The sequence below is a fragment of the Alexandromys fortis genome, unplaced genomic scaffold, assembly GCF_014885135.2.
Source record: "Alexandromys fortis isolate MF-2015 unplaced genomic scaffold, M_Fortis_MF-2015_v1.1 scaffold_128, whole genome shotgun sequence".
In the NCBI taxonomy this organism is placed as follows: domain Eukaryota; kingdom Metazoa; phylum Chordata; class Mammalia; order Rodentia; family Cricetidae; genus Alexandromys; species Alexandromys fortis.
In genome coordinates, this window is record NW_026068012.1 from 3,969,234 (window position 1) to 3,992,879 (window position 23,646).

At 47.7% G+C, this 23,646-nt stretch overlaps 1 protein-coding gene across 1 annotated transcript in view; it reads left to right on the forward strand.

Annotated features, from left to right (window-relative positions):
- Window positions 1-1,056: 1,056 nt before the first annotated feature.
- Window positions 1,057-23,646, forward strand: part of Bace2 (beta-secretase 2) — an 81,586-nt gene continuing 58,996 nt past the window's right edge. The window contains exon 1 of the mRNA XM_050162039.1: window positions 1,057-1,437. Within this exon, the coding sequence (XP_050017996.1) occupies window positions 1,138-1,437 (300 nt within the window). The 5' untranslated portion in view covers window positions 1,057-1,137. The remainder of the gene's footprint in view (window positions 1,438-23,646) is intronic.

Below are 23,646 nucleotides of genomic sequence, written 5' to 3' on the forward strand. Positions count from 1 at the left end.
AAATAAAAACAGCCAGCATAATTCGGCTATAGGAGACACAAACATTTCTTCTATGCCTTGTTTCGGCAGAAATCAATGAGTTTAGCTGGTGTAATTGTACCCCTGTGTTCATGTTCAGTATCTGAAATAAAATAGCTCTCCGAACACAGCTCTGTGGCTTCTGTTTCTGTGACTAAACAGGTATGTATTAGATAATCCACGGAGAGCTGGCGGGTGAATGAGAGAAGGGGAGGGCTGGATGGCAGCTGACTCCGCGGCCCTCATTTGGGACCCTGGTAGTAAGCGATTTACTAAGTAGGTGGACCGACTGGATTCTTGGCAGACTGAGCTCATCCCCTAGCAAGGTGGAATCTGCATTAAGGACTAAAGGAGGGCGGGGAACACCAGGCCCAGCTTGCTTGTGGCTTAGAGTTCAGGGGAGGCGAAGCAGGCTGGAGCAGTAGCAGCAACCAAGACCCTTTCTCAGAAATCCAAAGACACTCCCCCCCCCACAACCTGCCTCCCCTAACCCCAGTGTTCCCAGACTCTATTCAGACTTCATCCTTTCTCAGAGAATCCCCTAACTCACGAGGAGTTGGAAGGGAAGATCCTAAAGGGGAAAAGCCCTGAGAGGCTGACAGCACCCCTCTACCACCACCACCACGACGTGCGCTCGGCACGCAGAGAGGCGAGGTCTTTCTCAATAACCGGCTCCGCGCTCTGACCCGTGTCTCATCTGGGCATTTCAACCTCTGTGGGGCCAGGGGACCCCCGCGGACCCCTCGAGCGCATGGCCAGGAAGCCAGTTAGCGCCTTGGCTGCGCCTTTAAGGGTTCCCGAAACTTTCCCGTAGCTTTCGGCTGAGCCTCGTCACATCCGTTAGCCGTGGCCTCCCGGGCACGTTCCGAGGAAATTCTGCACTCCAGTTTCCCCGGGAAGAGGCGCAGCCCGAGTCTCGTGCGCCTGGCGCCCATCCTTGACCTTGGCTCCGGGAAGGGGGAGGGGAGGGCGGGGCGGCGGCCGCCAGAGGGGGCAGCGGCAGAGAACTTGCTTAACTCGGCACCGCCCTCTCCTGCCTCCTCCCCGTCCGCCCCGCCCCGTCCCGCCCGGCCCCGCAGCCCCGCGTGTTCGCTGACTCGCCGAGCCCCCGCTGCGGGGATGGGCGCGCTGCTCCGAGCGCTCCTGCTCCCGCTGTTGGCGCAGTGGCTCTTGCGCGCAGCCCCCGCACTGGCCCCGGCTCCCTTCACGCTACCCCTCCAGGTGGCCGCAGCCTCGAGCCACGGAGCCTCGGCTATTCCTGGGCTCGGGACTCCTGAGATACCCCGTGCAGATGGCCTGGCGCTAGCTCTGGAGCCAGCCGGGGCTGCCGCCAACTTCTTGGCTATGGTGGACAACCTGCAGGGGGACTCCGGCCGCGGCTACTACCTGGAGATGCTGATCGGGACCCCGCCGCAGAAGGTAGGACTTGGGGTCAGGGTCTTTTGAGAACTGTTTCCGCGCGGTTTAGTGTTGTCCCTAAAGTAGCAGCTTTCTCCCGAAAAAGGAAAGGGCTATGGGTAGCATGGTTTGGATAGGAATCGGAGTCGCGCCCTAGGGACGCGCCTGGGAGTGCAGCCTCTGCTCCAGCACAGCTCAGGGGGTGTGAGCGAATGTTTCAGAACTTGGTGGCCCTCCCCCACCCGTGGGCCTGGCAGCTGAAGAGACCTGTAACGCGCTTCCTCTCCCAAAGCGACACCTCCTTCCAGCCGGAGCGGTACCTCCTAGGTGGGTGGATGAGGGGAGGGAGTCTTGGAAGAAGGTGCTGTTAGGTGGAGGGAAATCTCTGGAGTTGATAGCCTCCCTGCGTGCTGTCTCATTGCTAAAGAGACTCTTGGCCGGCATTCAAGGCGCAGTACCCTTTAAAAGAGATTTCTCCATGAGCTCAGCTAAAAGATACCCGGTTCCGAACTGTTTCTTTGCCCCACTGAGCCGCCTGCCTTCCTCGGAGTTGGTTTGCTGGCTTCCTCTTAGTTGTCCGGTTGCCCAGCCTCTAGGCGCCGAGCACCCGCCAAGACGAGCACCCAGCGGGGTTGAAGAGGGTGAATGCCATTAGCTATGGGGGAACCATACCAGGCGCGTAGCAAGGCGAAGACAAAACAAAACGCAGTCCAAACAGCTTTCTTTCTCCCGCTTGTTCCGACGATGTTCATTTAACACTTAGTGTATGGAGGAACACAGGCTCCGAAGCGCCGAATTTGGCTAGGAAAAGAAAAAGCCTCCCAGAAGTGATCCGACCTTCTCCGATCTACCCACTCGAGTTCGAGTTCTCTCATGAGTTGAATGCACCGTATGAGGATACTTTATTTTTATTTTTAACATTGTCGTTGGGGTTTTCATGCTGATGTGATTGCCCCAAAATAGAACATGCTCATGACTTTTGTATAATTCTAATTAAATTATTCAAGACTTTAAGAAGACACACTCCATGCTAATTTGTTTGGTTAAAAAAGAAAAACTTAAGAGTGCATTATTCTGCTCAAAATTTTGGCTGTGGGTTGCTGTGCAGGATCCTTGTGTGTCCAGCCCTGGAGTGGCTGCAGGGCAGACCGAGGTGGCCCCTGTGTCAGCTGAGGAAGCTTAGGGGCCCCTGAACAATCGGACCACCACGTGAGCATCCTGTGAACTGCCTTCAACAGGACGGCACAGTACCCGGGTGGGAGTGGGCCTCTTCTAAGCGATACAAAAATCTTCCATACACAGGGCCAGACTGTCTTTCCATTTGGGAGACTTCTGCCTTGAAAGATGAACATTCTTGTTGGTTTTAGGGCAGAAAGAAAAGCTCTCTCTTGAACTGAAGCGGGCTCTGGCAGTTCCAGGGCTGAGGAATGGAGAGGCAGAAAAGGCTTTGAGGAGGAGAAGACACCTCACACAAAGCTCTCCTCAACCATTGCTTGCCTTTGTTGGTAATTCAGTGACCTTTACTTTAAACTCGGTGATGAAGTTTAATTAATTAAGTTAGCTGGGATGTAACAAGCTATCAGCACTGCCAAGTACATAGTTCCTCCAAGGTTGTTATCAGTTAGACTGTAGCAAGCTTGTAAAGAAGGCTGTTCTGTGACAAACACAAGAATCACTTAATTGTTCTGTATCATGGACGTGCTACTTCAGGGCAGAATCTGCATCTGATAATCCCACTGTAAACTCTAGGTGTTGGTGATCTGCTTTGCAGTCTGACCTGTACTGTCTCTGGCACCAGCGGGGGTTTGTAGCTGGTTAGGGAAGGCAGTAGGGAGGTGGGCACAGGGTCATGCGTCTTTTCTTTGTTCTCTAACGTTTCAGATAAAATTTCGTAGAGAAGCAGTAAATTACCAAAAGTTCTTCAGGTGTTAATAGCTGTAGATAGCTTCAGCCTCCATGCCTGGTGACCATCTTGACAGATGTGTTCTTTCTCATACCCATTCCTTATATCCTAACAGTCTTGTGCGAAGTGTGTGCTCTTGGCCTGGGATTTAGTGTTATTCCTTAGGGGGCTGTTCACCTTGATTTTTGAGATAGGCTCTCTTGGTGGGATTAAGCTGGCTTCCTGTGCTGGTATTCACCTCAATGTTTACCCATTGTTGTGCTATTGTGCTAGCATTACTGCAGGCCTTGAGGGTGCCAGAGGTGAGGCTTGGAATCCTCAAATGACTTTAGGGCAATGGGGGAAGAAAGAGGGAGGGAGGGGAATGGAGCTCAGGTTATTAGACTGAAAAACCTAAGGTTTGAGCTTCAGGCAGATTGTGCTCACTCCTGCACATTTTCTGCCTGCTTTTCCTTGGTTTGTGAAACAAAGTGTCCTTCCTAGGCAGGACACACTCCATTAATCAGAGGCACACCGGATCTCTGTGAGTTCAAGGCCAACCTGGTCTACAAGAGCCAGTTCCAGGACAGGCTCCAAAGCTGCAGAGAAATCCCGTCTTGGGAAAAAAAAAAAAAAAAAGAAAACAAACAAACAAAAACCAAAGTGCCTTTCCTAGGCAGTATTCCCTGCCCCTGGGGTATTAGGTACTCTGTGCCTGACTGTACTCAGAGTCTTTCCCACACATTGGTCACCCATTCTCCCTCTTGAGACCACGCTTAAGGACTGTCTTACGGAATGAGCTGTGAGAGAATGTTGGACAGGAGGCTCATAGGACCGTGATATGAACCAGAGCTAGCCAACTCCTGCAGTCCTGTGGGAAGGCTAACCATTGGGAGTGTGCTTACCCCTGCCCCGCATTCTCTCCTACAAGAGCTGGGTTCCATTGCCCTGCCCACCGACACTGCGAGGAGTCCCAGGCCCAACAGCCTGGGAGAACCTCAGAGCCCTGTACTGGCAGGCAGGCCCCCCTCGGCCTGGAGATGACAGTCAGGGTTGCACACTGACACCATTGTGTGACTCCTATCCAACAGGAGAACCAGCATCCCCTGGATCCATGCAGTTTGGTCCTATTAATAATAATAAGGATGTTCAAAAGCGATTATAATTATAGCAATCTCCATTATTAAAATATACTTTCATGCTAACACAATCAACCCAACCGAAGATCGCAAAGGTCTGCAACTATGTGCTTCATGATGACTTGAAAGGGGCTTCGGGGGCTTTCTGTTGGAAGGTTTTTCTGTCATGGGCATTGATATGAACGAAACAGGTAGCAAACTGTTTTCACATTTAAGCTTTCAAATGTAAACATTTAACAAAGTACTTTGGCACATGTGCTGGGTTGATCAAGTACAGAATGAGCTTCTCTGTATCATTTAAGAGGTTTCTTTTTTCTTTCCTTTTTCTTTCTGAGTAAGTCACCTGGGGTGTCCCAGTCACATCAAGCTCACAGTAAGTGAGGCTGGTAAAAGGAAGGCAGCCAGATGAGAGGAATCCAATAACTGTTAAAGATGAAGAGAGAGAAGACCAGAACTCAGCTAGTTGCCCCTGAGATCTTCAGGTTACTGTGGAGTCCCCGGGCACAGGGAAAGCGACTCATCAGAGGATGTAAAAGGCAGACAGAGCTCAAGGAGACACAGCAGCAGCACCTGATTTTATTTCTTGCGTATCCAGTGCAGGGTGTCATGCTAAACCTTTGTTTTGTGGGGTGTGGGATCAAACCCAAACTAGAAAAGTATCTCACTGTCGAGTGCTGCCCCCTGCACCCACCCCCAATCCTCAGGCTCAACAGTTTGCTCAGTTCACCTCGTTGGATTTTCATGCCTTCTCGTGGACACTGTACAATCGTTTGGCTTAATTTTAAGGTTACTGGGACTTGTGCCAAGTCAGCCACTCTGTGAAGGGGCGGGTCCGTTCACCCATCAGGCGCTGTCCTCTAAGTCCCCTGACTCAGTTGTAGTGACTTTAGAAAAGAGTCATCTTCCACTTTCTGAGTGGTTTGGCGTGGAGGACACCGAGGCGCTTTTGTGTCATAGATGACCAGGGACAAGTGGTTCCCCTCTCTGAGCCCTCCATCCCCCATAGTTGATGTTGTTACCTCTGCATAGTTCCTTCACTTCCCTAACAAACCTCCACGGCCCAGAAGCTTATAACAATTGAAATCTATTCCTTCATGGTTCTAGAGGCCAGAAGCACAAACCTAGGGTGTCAGTGCCAGGAACATCGGACCTCTGGAGGCTCCAGGGGAGGATGCTTCTTATGTCCTTCATGTGTAGCTGTATTAGTCCAGCCTCTGCCTCCATCTTTGCTGACTTTCTTCCTTCTGTGTGTGTCTGCACAGAGTACAGTCATTATAAAGACACCAGTCATTGGAATGCCTTACCTGAGCTGTATATCTGCAAAGACTCACGTGACTGACAGGTTTTTAACTCATACATACAGCCATGCTCCGCATAGCAATTTCCTTCAGCACTGGACTGCACAGACAGTGGTGGTCCTGTAAAATTGCATGGTCTTTGATGCTATGAGCCGTCTATCTTGGTCACTTTTCCTGTTGCTGTGACATAAAAACCGGTAAAAGCAAACTGAAGAAGAAAGGGTCGATCTGTCTCAGGGCTCGAGGGCAGTCCATCATGGCAGGAAAGCCAAGGTAGTGGGTGCTCGAAGCAGCCGATCGTATTGCTCCCACAGCCAGAGTGCAGCAAACAAGGAATGCATGCTGCTGCTTAGCTCTCCCTCTCGATTTTATATAGTCCAGTGCCCCATCCAGGGAATGGTGCCAGTCGCAGTGGGCAGATCTTCCCACCTCAGCTGGTACAATCAAGGCAATCCACAGGTTTGCTCAGAGGCCTGTCTCCCAGGTGAGTCTAGACTGTCAAGTTGACAGTTAACACTAACAATCACACCTTCTATGTGTGTCTCATACTCTGTGATCTCTACACAATGACAAAATTATCTAATGCCATGTCTCAGAACACATCCCCATCCACAAAGAGTGCCTGTGTCTACTCAGGGGCATGCAATATTCTTTACAAATCCTTTCTTTACACTTACAATTTCATAGATCCCTCTTGTTAGTGTCAACAATTCCAAGTTGAAGTTCTTAAATTCCTTAAATTTGATGAGCAGATGGTGGTTTGAGTTCTATTAGTCAGAGGCTCCATGGTTTGACAGTGAGCTGGAGAGGGTGCAGTGGGAGGGGGTTTCTGATGCTCCTCTGTCTTCTTGCATTGTTCTCCTTAGAGAATGGTCACATAAGTGTTTAGCACGCCTCTGGTCAGGTGCCTAATTCTAGAATGGCTGACATTCGTGTATTTTGGTTGAAGCCACCCAGCTTCTGCAAGGTCAGATCAGCAGCATTTAAACACTCTTCTTGAAGTTTGCATTCTAAAGCCTTTATCAGGCACCAGCCACCCCTCAAGAATCAGGATGTGTTTAGCAAGGAGTCTGTCCAAGGACTTTCCTGACACACCCTGAGTATTTGCTTTGAGTCAGAGGTGGGTCAGCCTAACCTGTTGTTTGAGGTTAGCTGCCCAGTCTTCCTGTTTCCTTCAGGATGCTTGGAGTCCTCACTAACTAAACACCAGACAAGAGTAAGATTAGCCGTCGCTATCTTTGTTTGCTTTCTGTTGCTAATAACAAAATACCACAGATTGGGTAAGTTATGGAGTTTAGTTTGGCTTGTATTTCTGGTCTAAAGTTGAAGGCCTGTGCCTGGGACTGTCTTCTTGCTGGCAGAGTCCCAGGGAGACGTCAAATAGAGAGGGCTAACTAAACTGGCTTTTGGAGCTGACCTACTCTCAAGGTACTTTTTCCCCAGCCATTCTCTTGCCACCTGAATGGATTCATACACTCACAACAACAGAGCCTAGATCAACTCCTAAATGGCGTACTTCTTCTGTATCATAATAGAGAATACATGTGAGCATGGAGTTTGGAGGTGACCCACCGTGTTAAACCATCTTCATTATTTTACGTACTGGCTTAGCCCTGGGTGCTCTGATCTGATGGATTTCTCCATCTCTGTAGGGTCTGGTCACCTTCTGTGGGACTTATTTTCTTTAGCTTTTGGTTCCTGAGGCCAACCAAGCCTTTGGCTTTAGGTGCAGGGTCCACCCAGGCTTGGAACTGCTAATGCCTGCCGCCTCACCACAGAGTCCAGCAGAAGCAGGGAGCCTATATGTGCATGAGCAAGATGTTATTATAGGAGAGGCATGCGTGTGCCACAGGGCATTTGTGGAGGTCAGGACCACCTGTCAGAGTTACTTGTTTCCTTCTATAGTGTGGGTCCCAGGGATCAAACTCACCACGGCTTGAAGTCACCACGGCTTGAAGACAAACACTGTTAGCCCCTGTTGAGCCATGTTCCCAACCCAATCTTTTTGACCCATGGTGGGATTTCTGCCCCTTTGGAGGTCTTGCTTTCTGCATGGCTTCCTTCTAGTCTGCCTGTTGTGCCATCCAGTCCTCGCCAGCCAGTGGTTAAGTTGTGGAATCGGCAGAAAGCTTCTTTGAGGGGAAAAGGCCTCTCTGGGCTTTTCTGCCTTCTGGTTGTGGGTGGAGTATGGGGAAGGGTGAGTGTTGCATATTCTGTGTCACTTCCCTGACCCTGTGAATCTATCTATCTATCTATCTATCTATCTATCTATCTATCTATCTATCTATCTATCTATGAGACACAGGTGAACTGGACATCACTCAGCTCCTCTTAATTCATGCTTGACACTATTGCTACCCAACACAGTCATGTTTCAGAATTCCCTGAAGAAGAAAAAAATGCCTGGTCATGTTGACATGCCAGGCTGGAATAAAAGCAGTGCTTTTGAGGTAATGACTGGCCATCCAATGCAGGACCCTGAGTGGATGCTGGACTTTTATTACCTGGTACATTGTATACATGCACTGGGAAACACACAATGTCAGTTCTGCTGTGTTAGGAGGATGGTGAGGACTGTCGGGGGGGGGGGAGGGAATAAGGTGATGCCCCTGCATCAGCTCCATCATTCCAGGGAGTCATGACTGCAGTGGGGAAAAGCACCTCTTTCCATCCCACGCTAGCTTTAGGATGCCGAGGAGCTAAGCATAGTCTCCTGGACCCACTGCAGATCACCCCCGGTTCCACTTTAGACATGGCTTTGGCAATGGGAAGGAGACAGGTTCTGTGTGTCAGCCATGCACACCCGCGCACCCCTATCAGAATCCAAAGCCACAAGACAGGAAGTTCTGCGTGTGGATGTGTTAGGACAGTCTGTGGCAATCCTGAATCACCTGGGGTGGGACCCGGTTGACAGAGACTTATAGCTAGATATAAAGCCACACCTTGCTGAAGGTGGACATAGCTTCTAGAAGTTTCTGAGAAATATTAGAACCTTTCCACTTTATTTGGTGCCAAAGAGTTTTTCCCATTGGAAGTCCCTCTGGGCAGAAAGTGTGTCTCTGTGGTATGGTATGCCTAACACTTTGAGTACTGAGCCCAGATCTGTTGTTTTCTGGATAGTGGGTGTTGGGAGGAAGTTAATTAACTTGGCTGAGCCTCAGTTTCCCAACTTATAAATTGGGGAATTTTACCCAGTGATCTGAGGTTTCGTGGAAGTTTGGGCCCTCCTTGGTTGGCCAGAACCTTTGATGAGTCATTTGGGGAGCTGTAGAAAGGCAGGATCTAGTGTCCCAGTCAGCAGGGCAAGAGCTGCTGCTGGCTCCCAGGCTACATCAGGAATCACTGCTGACTGGAGTCTGCTGGCTCCACCAGAGCTGGCTACAGTGCAGAGTCCTGAGTTCACACTTCCTAAGTGAAATGCCGTGCCAGTCCCGAGATTCTGCCATGCCTCGTACCCCTCAGCCTTGCTGGATTCTGTCCTTAGACTCCATCTGAAGGTCACCGCAGAGGCTAGCACCTCTGCTATCTTTTCCTTAAGATTCGCTTTTAATTTTTCATATGTATATGTGTGTATCTACATGCATGTATGATCGTGTGAGTCCTGGTAGAGTCCAGAAAAGGGCATCAGGTCCCTTGGTCTCCTGATGTGAGTTCTGCGAACAGAATTACATGTCTTGACCACTGAGCCATCTTCCCAGCCTTGCAGCTTCCTTTATTTTATTACTTACTTTTTCTTGGGACAGGGTTTCTCTGTGTAGCCCTGGCTATCCTGGCACTCTCTGTTGACCAGGCTGCTCATGAACTCACAGAGATCCACCTGCCTCTGCTGTCCAGCTCACAGCTTCCTCTAAATGCGCTGTTCTGGGCTGGAGAATAGCTAGATGGGTCACTGACACCCTGTCACTCCTGGCCTTAGTGCCCACCTGTGCTAGACACCATGGGAAAGGATAGGGAATCTGTCCTAACAAAGCAGCTGTCCCAAACATTTGTGTTCTAAACTATGGCCATCCTCACTGATGGGCCAGCCCAGTCTACCAATAAACTTCAGGTCAATGAGAGTCCATGCTGGTTAGTTTTCACCCGGTGACACAAGCTACCGTCATTTGGAAAGAGAGAACCTTAACTGAGAAAATGGCTCCAAAAGATTGACCTGTGGAGCAAGTCTGTGTGGAACTTTCTCGATTAATGGTTGATGTGAGAAGGGCCACCCCTAGGCAGGTGGTCCTCGGTTCTGTGAGAAAGCAGGCTGAGCAAGCCATGAGGAGCAAACCAGTAAGTAGTGTTCCTTTGTGGTCTCTGCTTCAGCTCCTGCCTCCTGGTTCCTGCTCAACTTTTCTCAATGATTGTTGTGATGGAGTGTTGTAAGTCAAACAAACCCTTTCCTCCACAAGTTGCTTCTGATCAATTAACTATTTATCACAGTACTAGAAGAAAGAAAACTAATAGAGATCATCTCAAAAAAAGTGACAACACCTGAGGAATAACACCCAGGTTTTGTTCTGGCCTCTAAGTGTGTAACGCACACACATACATTTACTCATCTGACATGTGGTGACATGAGCCGTGGGCGGCCATGAGAGATGTCCCCTCAGCCCATCAGTGCCTCGAACAGGTGGAGGAGCTGTCGCTGCCCCTCAGCAAATGCAGCACTTGGGAGAGTGGTCCCTATACGTTGCCTAGGCAATACAATAGTGCTGGTCCTGATAATGTAGTTGTGGGAGAACCAACCCTGAGGGCTTGGAAGCAGAACTGGTCCCACCTTTTGCTCATTGCTGCAGGAGATGGATTAGTGGAGGCAATGCTGGAGAGAGCTCACCCCAGTGGTGAGGACAGGGGAGAAGTAGTGAGCAAACCAACCAACCCTGCAGCTGCCCAGGCCCAGACCCAGGGTTATGACTTGGCCTGCCTGCCCCAGCATCCACCCCATCTGTGATCTGCTGGAGCACATGAAGTGACCTGACCTGCTGGCCCAAAGCTGCAGGATCTCCACAACACAGGGCAGCAGCAGGATATCCAGGAGTCCTCGTGAGGACCCAGCATCAATAGTGTAGCAGAAACTAGAGGCCTCAAACCAGACCAATGACTCTTTGCATTGACCACTTGCAAGTAAAGATACATGAACAAAGGGGTTTACTGCGTGGCTCATTGCGTCACACTACAGCTTCCGTGATGAGATGTTTTTAGCCCTCCCCCCTTTTTCCATTTTCCTCTTAAATTTTGTTTTTATTGGGGGGGGGCAGGGGCAGAGGACAGAGGTGAAGGGATAGGGAAATGAATGGGATCAAGATACATGATATAAAAGACACATAGAATAACTAAAACGAAAGTTAAAAGACGCACACACATGCACACACACACACACACTCTTAGGGGAGCTAATCCACTATTAATACATGTCCAGGAAGACAGGGACATACAGATAAAGCACATTGTTTCCTGTTCATTGGGAAAAGCAGCTGTGGCCAGATGTTCTGGGATCTGAGTGCAGCGTCAGCCGTAAAAGTAAGAGTTCCAAAAATCTGAGTTCTAGTGTGCACAAAACAAAACAAAGATAGCAAGAAACCTGACAGAGTGGATCTGTATCCCAAAGGAACCCGAACCCTTTCTCCCATCCGAAACCAGGGCTTCTGTCACCAGGGCAACACTTTCCTCCCCGTCTCCGTAGGAAATAGGAAGAGTTCCTACCTTAGAGAGTTAGAGAGGTCCATACAAAAGATTTTTGGGTTTTAGAGGGTGAAAGCTGAAAGATCAGAGAAGCAGAGAAACCAGCCACTAGTTCTTTTTTTGTTTGTTTGTTTGTTATTGTTTTTCAAGACAGGGTTTTTCCGTGAAGCTTTGGAACCTATCCTAGAACTCACTCTGTAGACCAGGCTGGCCTTGAACTCACAGAGATCTGCCTGCCTCTGCCTACCAAGTGCTGGAATTAAAGGCGTTCTTACCTCTATGATATCCTTGGTTGATCGTCTTCTGCTCAGGGAATGTTGAGGATGTTGGAGATGAGCTAGTATCACTGCCCTCTGCTAGGTGAGGTCAGATGTTGGTCATCATCCTACCAGTACACAGGATGGCCACTTCATACAGAAGAATCTGGTCCCAGAACAAGGCACGCTGGTTAAGGTGTGGCTCAAGGCCTATCTGGAGCGGCTGCCTAGAGCAGTCGAGAGACACAGGTAGACTCGGGGACATGGCAGAAGGACTCCATGCCCGGCCTGTGACCACCATTGTTGCTGTCTTGAGTGTTCCTGGAATTGGGCTTATCACAGATGCAGGAAGCCGCTAGGAAGGTTAAAAGTCATTTCTACCCAAACCCATAGGGGTCAAAGAGGGAAAGGGATATTGGGCTAGACTCAAGATGAGTGTTCTTCTACTCCTGCTATATTTATTAAGCCCCTCCCGTGCACTAAGCCTATTCTGAGCCCTGGGATTGACAGTTAACTACACAGAGAAGGCCCTTGTTTTTACACACGCAGCGTTCGCCTTAGGAAGACAGATTGTAAAGAAAGCAAACAGTGTTTTTGAGAATGCTGTGCCAAGGTACAGCCGGGGAGCCCATGTGGGGGAAAGAAGACTGCCAGCAAAGGATCGGGGAAGACACTGCTGAGCAGGTGCAGATGGAGCTGAACTGGTGTGCTGAGAGTGACATGCTGGAGAAGATGGGGTGAGTGTCCCAGGGTGAGCCAGCAGGTACACATGGCCTCCTCATGCTGTGCATGTGGGGAGAAGGGATTGCAAATGTGTGTGTGTGTGTACATATGTGTGTGCATGCCACGTGTACTCATATGCCTGAGTGTGTGTGCCTTTGTGTGTGCGTACATATGTGTGTGCATGCCCACATGGACTCATATGCCTGAGTGTGTGTGTGTACATATGTGTGTGTGCATGCCCACGTGGACCCATATGCCTGAGTGTGTGTGTACATATGTGTGTGTATGCCCACATGGACTCATATGCCTGAGTGTGTGTGTACATATGTGTGTGCATGCCACGTGTACTCATATGCCTGAGTGTGTGTGCCTTTGTGTGTGGACATATGTGTGTGCATGCCCACATATCCTCATATGCCTGAGTGTGTGTATGTGTACATATGTGTGTGCATGCCCACGTGGACCCATATGCCTGAGTGTGTGCCTTTGTATATGTGCATATATGTACGTGTGTGTGTACATGCCCACATGTTCACGTGTGTGAGTGTGTATGGATGTATGTATGTGTGTGCTTACATGTGTTCCCCGACCCTGCTTCAGCAGGAGATCCTCTTTCATCTCCTTTATAAACATGCTTTGGGGTTTGGTTTATAAAGAGAAAAAAATGCCTTACATTATATGGTATAATGCACACATTATCCTGTACCACTTATGGCCATTGTGCATATGTGGGGACTAAGCTGTGGAGGGTAGAGTTAAATATGGACGGCCTGGGTAGTTTATCATTTACAAAGGAAAGTTAAACTCTGGGTACCAGGGGGGCAGTATGGTAGAGACCATTTATCCCATATGTGTGTTATTTGGCAATCTCTTCATTGGGGGCCCCCAGGACAGGCTTGGAACGAGGGAATGAGTGTGCCTTGTTTACTTAGTACATGATCCCGGGAGATCCTGGGAAAGCTGTGTGTGCAGGAGACAGTACCAAGAGCAGATAGCTAGAGCCATCCCCCTGATGGGAGGTATATTAGTTATTTCTGTTCCTGTGATAGAACACCATGACCAAGGCAGCTTATAGAAGGAAGGGTTTATTTGGGTTCATGGTCCATAAAAACATGAGTCTGTCGCCATCAGTGTAGGGGGAGGCATGGCCGCAGGCAGGCGTGTTGGCTGGAGCAGCAAGTGGAGAGAGCAGAAAGAGCAAGCCGAGTGCTGAAATCTTTAAACTCTCAAAGCCCACCTTGGTTGACACATCTCCTCTAAAAAAAAGGCTACCTCCTAAACCTCCCCAAACGGTTTACCAACTGGGGTCAGAGAGTTCAGATCCATGAACGAATGGGGGACTTTCTCACTCAGACTACCACAGGGAGTCTCAGAGATGATGTCAAGTGAACACATCAGGCTGGGATGAGGACAAGGATGCCAATGGTGTCATCACCCATTCCTGTCACTCATATACTGGGACTTATTTTGCCTACCACCAAATACACAGCGTATAAATCAGCCCACGGTTCTACATCACCTGGAACCCATTTCCGAATGCCTCAGTGAGTCAGACTGGAGTGGGCTCGAGGTCAGGCTTCACTTTGAACTTTTTTCTGGAAGATGACAGTACTATGTGTAAGGTGCTGGGGCTGAAGGGAGTTTGTGCTTGAGGTTAAAGACAATGACAAACCCACCTTTGAAAGAAGAGCATTCTGTAAGTAAAGACATTCAGAGACTTTGGAATAGTGGGTGCCTCACACTGCAGAATAGTAACCCAGGAAAAGCTCGGGATACCAAAAGTGTCTAATCCACTGACTTCCTGTGACCATAACAACATTTAGCAAAAGACATTTCTAGCAGCTTTTGCACAATTGTACTCTTATCAACATAAATTCTTAAGTATAGCCATGTTATATAGGACATTTTGCTCAACAGGCAGACATGTCCACACATACAGGGGTGATTGCTTAGACTATAAAGGGGTTGAGCAGCTCTGATTGCCTTGACCCTGCAGGCCTTGTGGGATTCCAGCACAAGGTGTTGCTCTCACATTGAAGGTACAGCCAAAACAGTGTACCCCCATTATAACGGTGTAGCAGTGTAGTGAGGACAAGTACACCATACTGGAGAAGTGCCGTGGGAAACACTAATACTGGTTTATCTGTGTACTGTGTTATTATTGTTCTGTGGAGATTGCCAATAATAGGAATATAATAGAAAGATAATACCCAGCCTCAGGCTGGCTCTTCAGCTGGGATTCCAGAAGAAGGCATACCATCCTGATGTGGTAACCCTCAGGGTCTTCTAGAGGAACCAGTTTGTAGGAGCAAGGTTGTGATATGAATGAACTTGGCCCTATAGAAGTCTAGCGTAGTCTGTCTATTTATGTTTTAGTTTTTAACAGAAAGGTTTACATTACAAGGGTTTTATATTTTAGTTTAAAAACAGGACAGGGGAGACTGCTCAGTGGTTAAAGTGCTTGATATGCAAAATTCACATAAATTCTGGGTGGGCATGGTCTTCTGATATAATTCGTTCCTTGAAAGGAGAGGCAGAGGATCCTCAACATACTGGCTAGAAAGACTAGGTGTATTGATCAGCTCTGGGTTTGATTGAGTCACCCTGCCTCAGTGAATACAGTGGAAGAGCAATTAAGAGATGGTTTCCTACACCAATCTTGGGCCTCCATATTGCATATGCACACATGAACACAAACACCACACACATATGCATACAAACATGCATGCAATATACGCATACACAAGAAAATCTTTAAACTGAAAACGTGTAAACACTGAAGTTCCCCGAGGCAGTCCACCAAGGTGGTCCACCCAGGTGTTTCTTTAGTGGTTCGTTGAGTACTCTGAAGCTGTTCTCAGAGGTGGTGGTTCACTGGAGAGGTGCACCGAAGCAGTCCATTCATGGGGTTTCTTGAAGTGGTACGTGGTGGGCCTTCATGCCTGCTTACCTCTCACTCTCTGGCTCATCCACACACACTTTGGTTCTCCAAACTCGATTTATAGAAAGTACCTTTGTTTATCCACTATGCTGTGTTTTTACAGTGCTCAAAACAGTGATAGGGTCTGATAGATCTGTACCCAGAACCAATGGCTACACCAAAGAGCCCAGGTGTGCAGTATGTTGCGTTGTGTGGGTTTGTGTAGATACACGCTGTGTGATGTTTCCACAACACACAACCACCGAACGCATTTTTAATGTTAGGTTGCATGATGATATGCAAATATCGAGATATGTACTATTTAAATCACTTTTGATTAGTAAATATATCCACGTTTTGGCTTAATTATACTATTTCTGCAGAGGTAATTCCTGTTGTCTGTCTTTCTGGTTTCTCTCCACCCCACTGGTAGTCAGGTTGCAGGCAATGTACTGGACTGTATTTATAGAAAGCAGCTTCCCCTTGCACCCAAGAATGGCCTTCGTCTTTCTCTCCATGTGTGAGCTGATGCATCACCGGGGGCCTTCTTGTGTCTATACAGACATGTTTTTCACTGTCCTGAGCTTATGACTCAGGAAGCTGGCTGCCTGGACTGAAGATCCAATCTTTGCATCAGATGTAGTGAGTCAGGCCTGCAGACCTATGACTGTAAGCCTACTCGCTCTCCAACCCAGCATTCCCAGGACTGGGGGGAGGTGGATCTACTGAGCCTCCGCACACCAGGGATACAAGGGTTAGCCCTTTCCCACTTCCCCTCATCTGTAAGTACCTCAGGTCTCCGCTCCGTAGGAGAGTGGATGGATTGTAGGGGCCCAGAGCAACTACTCTGGCCAAATGACATTTGGATTTGAAACTCTTCTTAAATGGTCCAGACTGATGCTGTGGATGGGTATGATGCATTCATGATTCCTGGGTCTTTGTACATGAACTGCCTCCTCACCTTCTGGAAACTTCTGAGACAATCTTAGACCTAGTATTTATGATGGTATGAGTCATGGTTAATATTGCTAAACTGAAAGGATTTTTAATCATCTAGGAAGAAGCCCCTACACGTGCCTGTGAGGGAATCTGTAGGTTAGCTTAACTGAGGTGGGAAAACTCAGCTTAAGTGTGAGCACCTTGATTCCATGGGCTAGAGAACACGAATAAAAAGGAGAAAGTGAGTATCACTTCCTGTCCCCCTGATTCCTAACTATTGTTCCTGATTATTGATGCAGTGTTGACCAGATCCTCTGTCCCTTCAATTTCCCTACGAAGTTGCTTTTGTCAAACACTTGATCCCAGAAATAAGAAAAGTAACTAATATAGCATGATCTAGGTCAGGTTTTCTTTTTTTTTTCTTAAATTCTAGACTTTGTGTGATGTTCAGTATTGATTGTCAGCGTGACAGGGTCTAGACTCACCGTGGAAACACAGCATTGGGCATGTTTCCAGGGAGTTGCTAGATTTGGCTAGTTGAGGTGGGAAGCCAGCCTTAGCTATAGGTGGTGCCATTTTGTGGGCTGAGGTCAGAGACTAAATGAATGAGAGAACAGGCTGGGCACAGGCATTCATCTCTCTGCTTCCTGACTAGATACAGTTTGACCAAACATGCTTTCCTACCACTATGGACTGTGCCCCCCTTAAACTGTGAGCCCAAACCAATCCGCCTCCCTTAAGTTGCTTCTTGTTGGGTTTTGTCACAGCAGTAAGAAAAGTTGCAGGATGTCTTCAGTCTTGGAACTCTCCAGAGATGATGTTCTCTGTGCTTCTTGACTCTCCTATGGTCTAGATGCTGAACCATGTAGTCTGATGGCCTTGACTCCCTAACTCTGCCCCCCTCTGCTTTTACTTGGGACCATGATTTTAACTTCCAGTTGCACGTTCTGTTTCCCCAAATGCTTTCTGTGGGATCTTATTTGTGTTCCAGCTGCAGTTTTCTTTTTTCTCGGGGGAAATTAATAATGATTTTGTTTGACATGTTCTTCCTGCCTTTTGTTTCTCCTCTGAGAGCCTTTTCTCAATCGAGGGACTCTTAATATATTCCCACCATTGCCTTTCCATTCCCATTTGAAGGAGAAAGCAGGAGGGGGCTTCTTTGGGGCTCAGCAATGCATATGTAGGGTCTAGAACACATTTCCATCTTTAACAAATGTGTGTAATGTTAAACATATGCAGTGACAGAGATTCTGTGATGTAACCATGTGCATTATTAAGAGACTGAATCATATACCTTCCCATCTCGTCTTCAGACCCATCCATCCCACCTTCCTTTGTGATGCAGGCCAGAGCTTCCATGAAGGACTTAGGGAAATAAAAGTCTGTTTTCTTGGTCAAGATATGGGTGTGGCCCTTTATATCATTTTTAATTCTTTTATACTTCTAATTTATTGTGTGTGGTGTGTGCCATAGTCAGCAAGTGAGTGGAGGGCTGAGCTTTCAGAAGTCAGTTCTTTTCTTCTACCGTGTGAGGCCTGGGATTGAATGTAGATCTTCAGACTTGGTGGCCAGTGCCTTTTCCTGCTGACCTGTCTCTCACATCTCAGCCCTTCTACCTTTAATAAAAGACCTTCATCAGAGACAGCCAAGTTCAACCTATAGACAGGCCAGGAGACACCAGGGATTTTGAGGTGGACACATCTCTGAGATAGTGATCCAATTCCAGCTGTCTCGGGAATCTTTTCCACTTGAAGAAAAATTAATCCCCGCTTGCTCAGATCACTACAAATCTAGTTTTATGTTTACTTTCAACCAAAAATATTCCAAATGGTTCATCCTCATCACTTTTTTGAAAAGCAGGAAAATCCCCATTCTTTTCCACTTCCTCTAAATAGGCAAACTTTGATTTGATGTGTGTGTGCATGCGTGTGTGTGTGTGTGTGTGTGTGTGTGTGTGTGTGTGTAAAGAGTCTTAGTCTATAGCTCAGGCTATGGCAGAACCTACTATGTACCCATGGTTGGCCTCCAGCTCATGGTGATCCCCCTGCATCAGCCTCCTGAATGCTGATATTATAGTCTAAATATGACTCCCAAAGCCATTCCAGTCCTGTTGTGGTGACGCTAATAGCAAGATACTTATTTCTAGCAGAGATGTTGTGGGCCCTGTTGAGAATCTAGACTGTGGGCACCATGAGAAGATTGCCCAGACTTTCAAATGATGTGCAAAATAGTATCCATAGGCAGTTCTTGCCTATGGCCTGATTTTATAAATAAGGTTTATTGGAACACAGACTTTTTTTTTTTTCTTACACATTGCCTGAAGCTGCAGGTAGTTCATGAGCTTTAACTGAATTTTATGGGCTGGGTAATTTGTGGAGGGTAGAGTTTGATGTAGCTCCTGGTTCTGGAGTCTGAGAACTCCAAGGTCAGTGTGCTGGCATCTCTCCAAGACCTCACTCTGTGGCGTGACATGGCAGAGGAGGTCACATGTAAATATAGGGCAGATATGCCAAAGTCTCTGCTTATCATAAAGTCTCACTGAGGCCTGATGACCTCATTTTATTCTAATTGCTTCCCAACTCCAAACACCATTCACACATACACATACAAGTTTGAGATTATGTTTCTAACATCTGAATTTCCAGGGCCACAACCAACCCCAGTGGGTCGTCACAGAGTGGAGAGGTTGCAGCAGGTGACTTATTACCAAACCCGGAATATTCTTGATTTGGAATGGTGCAGGAAGCACTTGAAGACTCTAGATTAAACTGATAGTTGCTGGTGACCAAAGGAGGGAGTAGTAAGGAGATACCTGGCCAAGAAGGCTTTGTCTCCAAAAGGAAGCCTCAGATGGGATGGGAGGCAGCCAGCAGCGAGTGTTGGGGAGAAGGAAACTGTAGCTCTGAAGAACCCAGAGTACCCTGCAGAGGAAGGAAGCCACACCCAGGACACAGGATACAGCCCTTGCAAGTCACATAAAGGCTGCCCTCACCCTGTACCTCCATTCTCCCTGTTTCAGGGCTGGAGACACCAAGACAGAGTCCTAAGCAAAGGGGTGAAGCTGTAAAGGAATCCCGAGCTAACTGTACCACCTCCAGCTATAGGCTGCAGTGTAGATCAGGTCTATTTTATTAGAAGCCTGTCGCTCTCTGGATGTGACTTGTCCCCAGAAGAGCATATGGTGGAAGCTGGTTCCCAGTGTCTTCAAAGATGAATTCTATTGGACTATGATTGGATTGGTACTGGACTTATGAAGAAACTGATACTTGTCCCAGCAATGGATTTAATTCCTAGGAAGGTCCTTAGAAAAGAGCATCCCCATGGAAGAAGAGAAAGGCGGCTACACAGCTGGTTCCTCTTTTACCATGTTATCAAGAAGCCAGGTGTTGACATCACTTCTTAGGGATTTCCAGCCTCCAGAGCCATGACCATAATGAACCTCTTTTCTTTCCACATTACTCAGCCTCAGGGGTTCTATTATAGGAACACAGAATGGGCAAGGCCACAGCAAGCAGAGGCTTTGGCAGTTGACAGGCCTGTACCTGTAATGCCTAAACTTGGTATATTTCTACAAAGCTAAGGAGGGGAGTATAAGCCCTGTAGAAGATTTTATAGCACGTGTTTGAAGACAGATGCATGGTAAAAGAAACTTCTGTTGCAATGTCCCATCATGCAAGCTCCATGGAAAGTAACTTGGAAGTGTCTACAAAACTTGCATATGCATTTATCTTCGAACAGATCCTCAGACATCTATTTCTGGCACTTTTATGCAAAGGCTATGCCAGGGGAAAACACGAAAAGCAATTCACGAGGCCCCCGTGTTGCACCAGTGGCAATGACAAGTGATAGAATCTCGCATCCCTCATGAGGGGACCCGTTAGCAATCTGCGTTACTAATCCACCAGAACCCCACAGTATTGGGCAAGAATGTATGTGAGTGCCGAGAAGAAAAGCCGAGAAGAGCATCCTACTGCTCCTCTGAGAGCAGCATCTAGCACGTATGGGAGCCTTGTTCAAGAACTCACTCAGGATAAAAGTCTCCAAAACTGGAATGGACATGGTCCAAGGAGCCTATGGTGACCCCCTGAGGGACAGGAAGTAAATTAGAGAAGACTTGCCTTGGCTTTTGCATGGGAGAAAGAGGAATGGGCGTTGCTGAGTTGGTGATAAACTCAAATGGGGTCACCCGCCAGCTGTGCAGGTCACTGGTGTCTGTCCACCAAGTCCCGCAGCTCATTGCTGGCCACAGTGAGCAGTCCTCCTTGTATAGCAGACCTGTTGTTTTGTGCTTTGAAAAATAAGATCTCTGGAGAAAGAGGAGTTCTGTGTTTTCCCTCCTAGAAAGTCAGGATTGTGGATTTGCTGCCTCCCCTTTTCAAAACAGTGCTGTTCTCTTTAGAAGTTGCTAGGAGGACTTATAAACACAATTAAATCAGGTTCCTATAAGCTGGTATTTTAACACCCCGAGAAACTGCTTTTTCTAAGAATCTTCTGCTGTGGGCAGTCTTGAGCCATTATCTGTAAATGTTTCCATTATTACAAAATGATGTTATTTTACTACGTATCAAAACCCTTCACCTGGAAACGGAATTTTCTACACACATAAAAACTCCCATTGATTTTGATTGTTTAAAAAAAAAAACACAACACTAGGAAGTCAGCGAGCTAGTTTAGTGGGCAAGGGCTCTTGATGTCAAGCCTGACGACCTGAGTTTGGTCACTGGGACCCATAAGGTAGAAAGAGAAACCAGTTCCCGCAAATTGTTCTGACCTCCCCACATGCATGTGGCACAAAAACATATACGCATTAAGTAGATGAAATAAAACAGTTAAATACTAGAAAAAAACATTACCTGCTGCTGTGTGTGCCTCATGATGGGTTGACCTCGCTGAGTGACAACTTCCTAGTCAGCATTTCCACTGTACATATAAGGAAACTGAGGCACCAACTAGATGCCTTGCCGAGGTTAGGGGTTCGTGATGGTAGTGACAAGAGCTTAAAACAGATTAGCTGGTCCCAGAGTGTGTGCTCTGGACCAGTGTGCTGTCACACGTTTGGTGAATGTCACACCTGGGCCAGCATAAGTCAGATGAAGGACATATGTGAGTCACAGGTGTACACACAGAGGAGATGAATATGCAAAATTGTTTCCACTAAGGTACATTTCCAAAGTGTCTCCACCTGTGAAGGTTCTGGAGGCCTCATCTGCTTACAGAGAAAATGCCTGTTGCCTACTGCAGCTGTTGTGTCTTGGTTCCAGTCACGGGGCTAAGCTGTTGTGGATACTCAATAAATGATTATTCATGAGCTCTTTGACCGATGAGGTCCTCAGGCATAGCCCTTGGAGGACACACCTGTTTCTTTTTGAGTGACATTCTCAACCAATCAGTCCCAGAGCAAACCAAGCCATCTTCGAAAGCCTTTCCTCTGTAGAAATAATGGCTTCTAACAGTGATCCCATGTGCAGCATCAAAGCAATGTATTTTGCCCTATTAGATGGGATGAATCAAACATCCTTGACTTTGAACAGTGCCTGCTGCCTCAGGAAGTCTCTAGAAAGGACTACTTAAGCTATTCCTGCTAATGGGAGAGGTGAGCTTGCCTCTTCCACCTACTAATTCATCTCCTTCCCTAGGCAGCCCTCCCTGCCTTCCTTAACCTCTGTCTCGGGGAAGCCAGGTGAGAGGATGGCGAGGAGGCGTGTGAAGGCCGCCAGCAGCTATTGGCAAGTCCTGCAAGTAGAGTTCAGGTCTCCACATCACACCTGGCTTGAAACATCTTATTTTGATATCTGGATGGAACTGTCACCCTCATTGGCCTCCACCTGTGGCTGTCCAAGGAGAAAGGAATCCCTTGAATCAGTTTCCTTCCCATCTGGACAAAGGAAGCTACATTCTAAGAACTTCCCCTAAGCCCCAGAGGAATAGCTAGGGTACCCCCTTTCTTTATGGCCTCTGATTGGGCTCAGCAGTGTGAGAGAGAAGCTTGTGTGTAGTAGATTCCAATTGCCTTCTTTCCTGGCTTCATAACATACAGTTAGTTCCATGAGGATAGGTTTACTCCACCCTCCGTCTCTGAACTCTCTCCTTGCCTAGCAAGGCCCCCTGCACACTGCCCCTTGAGGTTGGATGGGATGGTACCAACAGCAGTAGGTCCCTGATGTCCCTTTGGTGCAGACATCCATACACTGCATATACTTCCTTGAACATCCCTTCCCTTAAAATGGCTTCCCAGGGAGCCTCTGGTAGAATTCTCTCTGGCCTAGTAACAATGAGAATAAACTTGATTCAGCTTCTAAGTTAAATCTAAGATTTGGGGTCATATAAATTCAAATCTCAGAAATTGCAGAGTCTCAGACAAGCAAAGAACTCAAGGGTTTTGTGTCCTCTCTCCTCACGGCCACCATCTCTTACTGCATTTGTGGCTGTCTGTGTACATGTGTATATGAGGTCTTAGATTGATTAAAACTATGCTGTTAGCCGGATCTCAGGGCCACATCTCTGTTAACTACCCCCTAACCTATAGGCAATTTATGGCCCCTAAATTCAGAAGTCCTAACCAGCACTGCCTCAGAACATCACTGTTGAGAGATAGGGTCTTTAAAGAGATGATTTAGTAAAAGGAAGCCAGTGGGGCGGCTCTGATCTTGTCTGCCTGGTGTCCTTATCAGAAATAATCAGACCACCACCCTGACACCCGCATATACAAGACTGCCATGTGCAAGCCAAGGGGAGCCACCTGCTCACCCCTTAACCTTGGATTTCAGCTATGGTATGAGCCCAGGTCTGTGGCATCTAGTTACAGTGGCACCAGCAGACTATTCCCACTTCTGACCCAGCTCTTGGTTTCATGGCGACCCCTCCAGCTATGTCCCCATCTTTGTACCCTTATGCCCTCCACTGAAGGAGCCACCTGGTTCCCAGTGTTACCCACCACACCATTTCACCTTGACAGGAGTAGGAGGGGCATCTCCCAGGACCTTAAGATCCGTGTTCCCTATGCTCTAGCCTCCCCCAGCCTTCTTGTTACGATGATGTCTTTGTTCTGCATGTTAAACATCACAGAAACTTACCTATCAGCCACCAGGCACCAGAAGTCATTTAGCTCCCACTGCACCAGGCAAAGTTTTAAGAGAAACTTAATAGAGTTAAAGTTATTTGTTTTTTACGAATCAAGATTCATCTACTTGGGGCAAAATCGTGACATTCTGGTGAATCTGAAATTTACGGCTTCTTTTATAGCCAATCATCCAGGAGCCAGGGCTGTCTGGCTGCCTGAGCTCTGAGCACTTGAAACAAAAAGGATTGGAGTGTTTGGTACAAAACCCGACACTTAAAAGCATCAGGCTTTTAGATGTGACGTTCTGAATGTCGCCTGCGTCTTAGCAGCTCATTGATCTCCAAGCCC